The 10,259-nt window shown below is 43.9% G+C and overlaps 1 protein-coding gene and 1 long non-coding RNA gene across 2 annotated transcripts in view; both read left to right on the top strand.

Moving 5' to 3' along the window:
- The window catches only part of LOC121711742, an 81,458-nt gene extending 77,660 nt beyond the window's left edge, over nucleotides 1–3,798 (top strand). Inside the window, exon 3 of the long non-coding RNA XR_006032424.1 lies at nucleotides 3,489–3,798. This is a non-coding gene — a long non-coding RNA (uncharacterized LOC121711742). The remainder of the gene's footprint in view (nucleotides 1–3,488) is intronic.
- A 78-nt stretch (nucleotides 3,799–3,876) lies between these two features.
- fut8b (fucosyltransferase 8b (alpha (1,6) fucosyltransferase)) overlaps nucleotides 3,877–10,259 on the top strand; it is a 41,027-nt gene continuing 34,644 nt past the window's right edge. Inside the window, exon 1 of the mRNA XM_042095911.1 lies at nucleotides 3,877–4,313. Coding sequence (XP_041951845.1) covers nucleotides 4,111–4,313 — 203 coding nt within the window. The 5' untranslated portion in view covers nucleotides 3,877–4,110. The remainder of the gene's footprint in view (nucleotides 4,314–10,259) is intronic.

Here is a 10,259-nt window from a genome sequence, read left to right as displayed (position 1 = left end):
GAATGTTTCTTCTTCTACATATGCATAGGTTTAGTCATCTAGTTCATATGATATTCAGCTTTATTGTCAATGCACAAATTAAATACCAGTAGTCTAAAACAAAATGCTGTTTTACCCAGTGGTGCAAATAACTGACATGTCCAAAAGGGCCTTCATGAAATGCGTTGCTAGACTGTTCATACACATTTTAACGGGCCAAGTTGAAGAGCTACTGTCCGTTATTGTTTGTGCAAATAATATGCTGATTCATGTTCCCTTGCATTTTGCAACTATGAGGTCCATGGTTAGTTTGGCTTTCGCCAGACCAAGCTCAATCTTTTAAGAAATCGAAAAGGAATCGCCGGCAGATCAGGCTGAGTTCACCCAGCCTAGTCCATTGTAGGCGCCCGATAGAAATATTGTTTAATTTTGCAATTGAGATATCCACGCACTGGCGCCCGCGACGTGTTCGCCCCCGGTTTCAGAGCTATTCTAAATGCAAAATTGCATAGAGGGAGTTATGACAAAACCGTGACTGTTAACAAACTATAAGCTATATAAGGTAGGCCCTATGCTAGGCCTGTTACACAACATAAATTGTCACTAGGCTATTCTGGCGACCCAAATAAAATCTCCTTTGGGAACCAATGGCTTACAGCAGTGTTTCTCAAACTTTTTCAGACGAAGGACCACTTAACCAATAAAATAGAAACGCAACAGTATATAAGCCTACACAATAGAACCACCTTGCTTATTGTCTTGGCTCCTTGCTTATTGTGTCAGAGGACTCTTATGATTTAAACTGGCATATATTACATAGACAGTGTTGCAGAACTGTTTGGATTTACATACAAGTTGGTTCAATATTGCAAACAACTCATCTATATTATATTTTACCACGTCTGCTCACGGACCACTTAGGATAGCTTGCGGACCACAAGTGGTCCCCGGACCACACTTTGAGAAACACTGGCTTACAGTATCAAGCGGACTTAAGCTGCCACCTCTTGGCGAAAAGTTAATAGTTTTGCATATCAGTAGTAATACATTTCACGCAGCTGTGTGAATCACGGAAAGCGACACTTCTAAATGGAACCCAACCCACTGTACAGTAGCTCAAGGTCTATGGCTAAAGCAGCCATAATGAATGCGTTATCATTGTTTGGATACTTCACACACACGTGTTTTTTAATCGCATAGACTACTACTACCAAGCTGGAATCAAAGCACATCGACTCCCCTCTCACACCCTAAACACGCACTTCGAACAAACAAAAAACGTCTCAGTCTCACGGTATAGCCATAGGCAAAACTGTATTGGACCGGTGTAACGTTGGTACTAAATCATCCATCGCAAAGAATGATTTTTGTAGCAGGTGCAACAAATATTTGCAGGTACAGCCCTGCCCTGGATACATCTCTCAACGTGCGCTCTAAAACATTTGGTTTAAATAGAGATGTAGATCACGGGTGCATTAATTAATCTACATTGCGGCGAGTTGACACAAATTATTCACTTTGACGAATTTATGTAGTTTCAGTCCTAGTTACTTTACTTTGAGCCATGCTCTTCCTTACTTGAATCACCTTTGAAAATAGAGGATTGAAGTAGCCTATATGGGTGTTTGGGAATGAACGTTGACTCAGATGCTTTTTGAGACTTTGAGCTAAATGTCCCAGCCCGGTGTTAGGATGCATCATCAGGTTATCTTTCAGGTAGCCTATATTTTCCATTAGAAAACCATCACATAGCGAACATGTTGTGGCTAACTCACTTAGCTCCTGTTAGTAGCCTAGGTTATGGTTATAAGCAAATGAGATGACAGTCGAAAGATGCAATTAGTGCTGTTATCAATGTTCTTGGTAGCCTATAACCGCATTTATGGTTTTCTACAAATACATCAATAATCAAATTGGCCTCTATCACTCAACCAATGCTAACGGTAACATTATTTTACCTACTCTAGGCTATTGATATTACTTAAGATTAACGTAGCCTACCTGCAGTAAAAACCAAGCATGTCCGATAAACATTCGCAGATTTATTTCGGCTTCAAGAAGAAATGGGAATTACATGTCATGCAGAAATCATCCTACCCTTATTAGACGTTCTCAGCGGTAAACTACAGTCTTGTCCTTGTAGGAAGCGTAGTGTCTTTCCAACCCACTTTAGATTAACTTCCAACAAAATTACGTCTCACTGCAACGATGCGCCATCTGGTGGACAAACGACTATGTGACGCCAATACTGGAAATGCAGCCAAATTATTATTATTATGATGAATATTTGGTTTTCCTTTAATTCTACTGAATTTGTAATTATGTATCGGCCGTTGTAATTGCCGATACTGATGGTATGCGTATGCGTACCTGTGTGTGTGTGTGTGTGTGTGCGTGTGTATATGTGTGCACCACCATCTACAGGCCAATGAGTGTACAGTCACTAAATGTACACATAACTTAATTTTTTTAGACCCCCATGGATGAAATTCTACGAAACTTGGCATACCCCCAGAGAATGTCAGGTTAATCATACACATAAAATTTGGTGCAGTTCTGAACATCTTAACTGAAGAGAGGGGCGATTAAAGCAGAATAATATTGCATTTTCATTTTTTACCGGGGGGGTACAAATCACAAATGAGGGATTATGGGCTAGGTTGATGTGGGCCCTTGAGACCAACATACCATAAAAATGTCTTCATCCTCGGTGCCACGGTTCAGGTAGTTATTTAGGAAAAACTGCATTTTTTGGGTTTCGGGGGGCCCAGCGTGGTGGGGGAGTGGCCCCCGGGGACCAAACGAAATGTTTCCGTAAAAGTCTAGTGGGGCTACATACCCACCAAATTTCATGTGCCCCGGTGGTTCGGTGTCCCGGGTATCGTTGACCAAAAATTCAGGAAGTAGATGACGGAAAAAATAAAAAAAATAAAAAAAAAACTTTGACAATCCCTATATGACCGCTTCGCTAGCTTCGCTAGCGGCGGTCATAATCAGACAGACAGGTTGGGAAGGAAGGGAGAGAGGGAGGCAGACAGTCACACAGGCAGACAGACAAATAAGCAAACAGTCTGATAGGAAGGGAATAGGCAGTGAGCCAAGGGGGTCGGCGGGGAGACAGCAGACGTCTGGGTCAACGTCTGGAAGGACAGAGAGGGACGTGTTCATATCCTGAGACACGACCGCGTGTCAGAGTAATCTTGCAGGGGGCACAGGGCTTTGGCCAGCGTCCACGCACTCTGCTTCAGCTTTGACTGTTTTTTTGTGTGTGAGAGAGAGGAGGTGTAGTGAGTGAGGGAGTGTGTGTGTGTGTGTTGGTGTGTTGGTGTGTGTGTGTGTGTGTGTGTGTGTGTGTATTTAACTTTATGACTACATGTTATAATCAACTTAGACAACTCATAAATCAATATCTTTCTCCCCTCCCTTCTCCTCTGTTCTCCCTCTACCTCTCTCATTCTCTCTCTCTCTCTCTCTCTGTCTCATTCTCTCCATCTCTCTTCTTATCACAGGAATGGTCAGCCACTCCACTCTCTTTTGATCAGCTGGACATCCGGTACATCGCACTGAACAGCTCCTGAATCAACCCATCACACCAACAAGCGGGACTTATAACCCAGGACCACAGCCTGTCTTTCTTACTTTCTGAGCCCAGCACACCTCTCCCTTCTCCTATGCTGTGAGGCCCTGCAGAACCTCCTCCAACCCCCTCCCACACACTGAGTCTAGAGGTCATGTGGTTGTTGACTCTAGTCCCCAAAGCTGGGGGATCTGTGATGCCCACCCACCACCTCCTTTGACACCCCACCCCACCTCACCCAGCCTGCCGCCCCCCCCCCCCCCCCCCCCCCTTCATTTCCTCCCACAACCAGCCTCATCCACCAATCAGAACGTGCCCCCTCCTCCTCCTCCTCCTCAGGTGGTCATGCAGCCCCCTGCCCACCCCCACCCCCACCCTGAGAGCTCGTGACGGGAGGGGGGAAGGAGGGTGAACAATAATCGCCCCCCTGGAGAAAAACTAAAAACAGGCCAAAAAAAAAAGGGGGGGTGAGACCACCGTGAAGCCACCTCCCAGGAGGGCAAGGAGCCAGGGAGCCACCCAGGGGGCAGTGGAGGAGGGGGTGACCCGGAAAGATGCGTCCATGGGCGGGCTCGTGGCGCTGGATCACCCTGGTGCTGCTGGCCTGGGGCACGCTGCTCTTCTACATCGGCGGGCACCTGGTGCGCGACAGCGAGCGCCCCGAGCACTCCAGCCGCGAGCTCTCCAAGATCCTGGCCAAGCTCGAGCGCCTCAAGCAGCAGAACGAGGACCTGCGACGCATGGCCGAGTCACTACGGTAATGGGATGGATGAGATGATGTGTGTATGTGTGTGGTTTGTATGTGTGTGTGTGTGTGTGTGTGTGTGCGTGTGTGTTGTTTGTGTGTGTGTGTTGTTTGTTTGTGTGTGTGTGTGTGTGTGTGTGTGTGTGTGTGTGCGTGTGTATGTGTGTGTTTGTGTGTGTGTGTGTGTGTGTTTCTATGTGTTTGCCTGTGTGTGTGTGTGTGTGTGTGTGTGTGTGTATCCTTCTGAATAAAGAATTTCAGCATCATCAAGGTGGTTTGGTATTTTACAGATTTGTTTGAATTCATGGGTGTAAGCGCTGGTGCATTTCAAAATACAGAACCATTATCTTCCTGAAGCAGAGACACACTCAAGCTTTCATCAAACAGAAGCTGAAAGAGATACCATTCCCAATACTGATGATGAGTGGGTATCAGTTGCATACAGGTTAGGGACATATTGGGTTGTGTGTGTGTGTGTGTGTGTGTGTGTGTGTGTGTGTGTGTGTGTGTGTGTGTGTATGTGTGTGGGGGGTATACACATGATGGCACAAGGACATTGATATTGACACACACACACACACACACACACACACACACACACACACACACACACAGACACACACACAGAGGACACCACACAATGTGCTTGCTCACTCAGTAAAGCAGATTTCAATATTAATTGAAAAAAGGGGGGTAAGACCACAGTGGTTAGGAGATGACAGGGAGAAAGGAGAAATGTGAGAGTGTGTGTGTGTGTGCGTGTGTGTGTGTGTGTGTGTGTTTGTTTGTAGTTTGTATGAGTTTATTTGTGTGTGTGTCTGTGTGTATCGGTGTGCTTTCGAGAAAGAGAGAGAGAGGTTGAGAAGGTGAGGAAGAGAGAGAGAGAGAGAGAGAGTTGACGAGATGAACAGCAAAACCTGCAGCATACAGTACGGGTTTGGATTGGATTTGTAAAAGATCGAACTCGATGTTTGCTTGTCTGGTTGTTTTTACTCTGCAGACCGCACATAAGTGGATTTCCATTGGACATGCAAATAAAGCTGCTTGAACCTGACAGCATGACCACAGTCCCAGAGAGCTTTGGGTGGGTTGGGGGGTAGCAATAGAGGTGACTGTGTTAAAGAAATCTCACAATATTGTAATTTATTGATTATGTTGTTAGTTATTTGCTGCATGGTTGGCTACTCTTTGCTCCAGACCAAAATACAGTTTAATTACTGGTTATATTTAACTGGCATGGAATATTTAGGGGTCCAAGCAGAGAAGCTTCAGGAAGCCTATTGTTTTTTGTTCTCATTATTATTTTGCTCCGGCTAAATATGGTTGTGCAGCAAAAACCATAACGGCTCCCACACACAGTTGCGTTCCGTCAACGCATGCCAGTGGGTGTTCCCGACGGTAGCTATGCAAATAACTCAAGGTATAACCGTAATTTGATTGGCTGGTGCTGTCCGTCGGTGCAGCAAAAGTTGAACTTCTCAATGCGAGTGACAGGAGCAACGCGATGCAACGGACCCACAATTCAGTTCGGCAACGAATGACATAAGCCCATGTAAAGTGAACGGGATGCGTCTCCAGCACTGCAATGCACGCAACTGTGTGGGAGCCGTAAGTCCCAGGAATTTGACATTTCAAAAGGTGGTCCCAAACCCCGGTCCCTACTCAGACCCCGAAATCCCAGGTACTGTGCCTAAAGGTGGTGCCATAATAATCAATTTTCCAATGGTGCTCATCTCTCAAATGCATTAATGCCTAGCCTCACCATCCTTCTTTCCGGATCCCACCCCGACTCTTTCTCCCACTCACTTCCGGTCATTCTCCACTATCCTTTCTCATTAAAAGGCATAAAAGCCCAAAAAATATACTAAAAAAAGTGGCTCAATGGTAAGCCAGCCACCTGCAACCTAAGAGTCCCGAGTTTGAAACCTGTGAGGCCTTTTTTCAAACAAGTAGCCAAATTCTGGCCAAATTATGTAACACAAGTGTCTGCAATGCTAAACCAGCATGTTAATGAGGGAATCGATTTTAAAGATGATTCTAATCTCAATTGATTTAGATTTAATCTAAACTGATGGAAACCTGCAAGTTCCCAGTTTACTTTAAAAGCTCCACTGAAGCCAAGATCAACTAATGAAATGAAAGACAACACAAATATACATACAATACACACACTAAACCAGCATGCAACAAGGGGATCAATTTCAAAGCTGATACTAATCTCAATTGAAAACTGAACTTTTCAAAAATGTTTCCAGGTTAAATTTTACTTTCAAAGCCTGCTTAGATCAAGCAATGAAATGAACTACAGTACTCAGACACAAATGATGAAACCTTTATTGCTCCAAATGGAATTTGTATTGCACTCAAGTGAGCCACATTGAACATTAAAGGAACCAAATGTAAGATTGTGGCCAAAACTGGTACTGCAATCACTTTCAAAATACTGAAGAGCGGTGTATCCCCTCCCCCTCCCCCTTGACTCGAGGTTGCCAACGCGGATGCTGAAACACTACTGATTTATACTTCGTATAATTAGTAGATAGGTAAAGGGTGGCGCATCAGGCCAAAACACAACATGACATGACAAAACACAACATCAACAACAGTTGAGGGCTGCAACTTCACTTTTTAAATGACAATATCCTGGCTGGACTACTGTTGTCAGTGATATAAGTGTTTGAAATGAACATGATTTCTTAATGTTTAGTGACATATCAGGGCCATTTTATGATTAATTGAAATATTTTTTTCTTACATACGGTTCCTTTAAGAGCAGACAGCAATAATCAGTTTAAATAATCACACACACAAACATACAGTACATATACATACTGTATACTACAATGCACACATACTGTAAATTCAGGGCAAGATCTCAAACATGCATCAACTTACAGAAATACATCCATTTAATCTAAACTCTACAATTTCTTCAGTTCAAAATGCATAACTTTTGTCAGTAATAAACAATACAGAAATACACATTCACATAAATGTATAAAAGACACGAACTAACACACCTGACAGACACAAAACCATATACTCACACAAACAAAAATATACAGACCAAACGGTGGGTTCAAACAGAAATACAAGCTTTATTTTGACACCTGTCATGGTGCTCCACTGTGCTACAACCTGATCTAGGCACACCAGTGGATTCAAGCTCAGAATGCACAGTTGCTCAATTAGTAAGTCAAGTGCATACAAATCTGGAGGAATTGGGTTCATAGCTCACCCGAGGCACATTATGTCTGTTTTTAAAATTAGTTCAAATTCTTAAATTTATCTAGCCTGGCTAACGTCAGACCTCATCTCATTGAGATGGGGTCTGGGAACTAGACATTCATTTTCTCGTATTTGAAACGTGGTTTACGAATGCCCAGAGCCGTTTATTGGGCGCTACGAATGTCTATCAAATGCGTCTGTACGTAGCTCATAACGGCTTCGGTGTGTCGTCATCGTCTTGCTGCCCTCCCTCCGTTCTGTGATTGGTCCCCTAACTGAGGCAAAAATTTGCTCCATGGAATCCAGACTGCCTAGCAGCGTGAATAAAATCGTGCGTAAGGCAGCATGGGAAAACCCAGGCTAAAATGTATCACTTGAATTGGTCAAATTTTAGAATAGTATATTGGTAAGGCCTGCAGCCCAGGAGACCAGAGTTCAAAACCTGCCTGAGACATTGTGTGTCTAGTAGCACCAGAACTTAATACAAGATCTGAAACATAAATCAACTTTCAAAAATGGAACAATTTATTCTCAAACCAATGCACTCAGCATTATGTCTTAGTACTGTAATTGACACTACACAAGACAGACAGACAGGCACTCAGACACACAGACACTCAAACAGAAACTCAAACGGACAGACACTCAGACAGAAAGACATTTTTTGACAGCATTTTTGACAGCAGTCTTATTAACTTCTTCTCTTTCTCTTCCTCTGTCTGTCTGGTTTTGTGTGTTGTGTGAGTTGTTTGCACTCCTCTCTGTAGGCCTTTGTGCTGTGGACTAGTCCACTCTTAGTCTAAGTGCACTCAGCAGAGCAGGACTTCTCCATCCGTCACACGTCTCCACATTTCTCCTCCTCATTCACGCTTTCTTTTGTCTGTTTTTCTCTATGTCCTCCTGTCTCTCCATTTCTTTCTTTCTCACTCTGCCACTCTCTCTTTCTCCCTCTCTCTCTCGCTCTCATGCATCGCACACACACACACACTCGTGCACACGCACACACACACACACAACGCATGGTTTGACATTGTGCTGAGGACAGGATGAGTGATGGGTCTTCTGACTCTGACCTCTGAAGAGGCTAAAGTGTGTTGTGTGAGAGAGAGAGTGTTGTGTGTGTGTGTGTGTGTGTGAGAGAGAGAGAGAGAAAGAGGGATGATGTTAGAGTGATAGAGAGATTGATGAGACACAGAGAGAGGCACTGGAGACAGACAGGAGAGGTGAAGGGGCTCGGATGTTGGGATTTCAGCCTAATAGCTATCCACTTGTTTCATTCCTTGATTGTCTTCTGAGGCATCCAGGTGTGTGTGTGTGTGTGCGTGTGTGCGTGCGTGCGTTTGTTGCGTGCGTATGTGCGTGTGTGTGTGCATATATGCCATAGTCTGTCTCTGTGTGTGTATGCATATGTGTAATATGTAATGTATGTGTGTGTGCATATGTGTCATAGTTTGTGTGTGTGTGTGTGTGGGGGGGGGTTCTTGAGAGTGATAGTGACAGACACAGACTGAATCTGCCCACAGTGGGTTGCACCTTGATGTGAAAATGAGTCTCATCTGGTCAGACCTTTTAAGTGTAACAGTGCATAGCGTATCCATTTGCATATAGATTTACTGCACATATACTGTACCCTCTACCCTCCTGAGGGACCTGAGTAGCCAGGCCAAGAGTTGATGAAGGGTGATGATGAAGGGTGTTTTTACGAGGAAGGAGGGCACTGTCCACTGCCCTGGCATATACGCCTTACCTTAGGTGTGTGTGTGTGTGTGTGTGTGTGTGTGTGCCAGGGGGTCAGGATTTAGAGGATTAGCTTCAGCAAGTTACAGATATATCATCCACCATCTGTTAAACATGTCCTCCGCCATGTGCTTACTTTTGCCCACAGCGGTAATTATATGTTTGCAGCGGTAATTACATGAATTTATTTTACCGTAGAACGTTGGGAAATCCTATTCAAGTCAATGGAGCGTTCTACTAGCATTGTGAAGAGCCGTATAATAAAAGGTTGTAAGACGATGTGGGAGAAACATGAAATCAAAAAAGAAGTGTTTCATATTTTTAACATTTTTATGAATGAATTATGAATTTATGGCATCATCCACAATGATTCTAGACCACAACTGTTTAGCAGCAATCAGGGTTTTGAGGCAGGAATGATTATTTGCCATCACTCTGGCCTTGTGCTCACTTTTTTGACAGATTGAGGTCTGGACTTTTGCTGGGCCACTCTAAAATGATGATATTGTTCTCTGTTTACTATTTCTTGCCTTTCTTGTTTGGCTGTATTTTTTGGATCATTGTGTGAGGTTTGGAATGATCCAATGGCGCCTATTGGGGAAAGTCTCTCGGCAGACTGCCTAATCTGTTCCTCCAGAATGTTAATGTTGCCTGTATTGACCTCATAGCTGAAGAAATGTCACAAAATAATTGTATAAATGGACGAGAAATTACGGTACTAGTTTGAATGAGTTAGATATAGAGTGAGCGAGTTTATAACAGTGTTCTAATTATCAGTAATCAGTACTGGTCAATTAACCAGGCTCAGGTCTAGCAACTGGACAGCAAAGTACAGCTGGCCATTAAGTAGGTAGTGGAACAAAGTGCGCAGGCCACATCACTGTAATACCACTGACTAAGCCCTTTTAGAACTCATCCGGGAGGTTTGTGTGTGTGTGTGTGTGTGTGTGTGTGTGTGTGTGTGTGTGTGTGTGTGTGTGTGTGTGTGTGTGT

Source organism: Alosa sapidissima, chromosome 6, assembly GCF_018492685.1.
Source record: "Alosa sapidissima isolate fAloSap1 chromosome 6, fAloSap1.pri, whole genome shotgun sequence".
Lineage (NCBI taxonomy): Eukaryota > Metazoa > Chordata > Actinopteri > Clupeiformes > Clupeidae > Alosa > Alosa sapidissima.
This window is presented reverse-complemented; position numbering and strand designations above follow the sequence as displayed.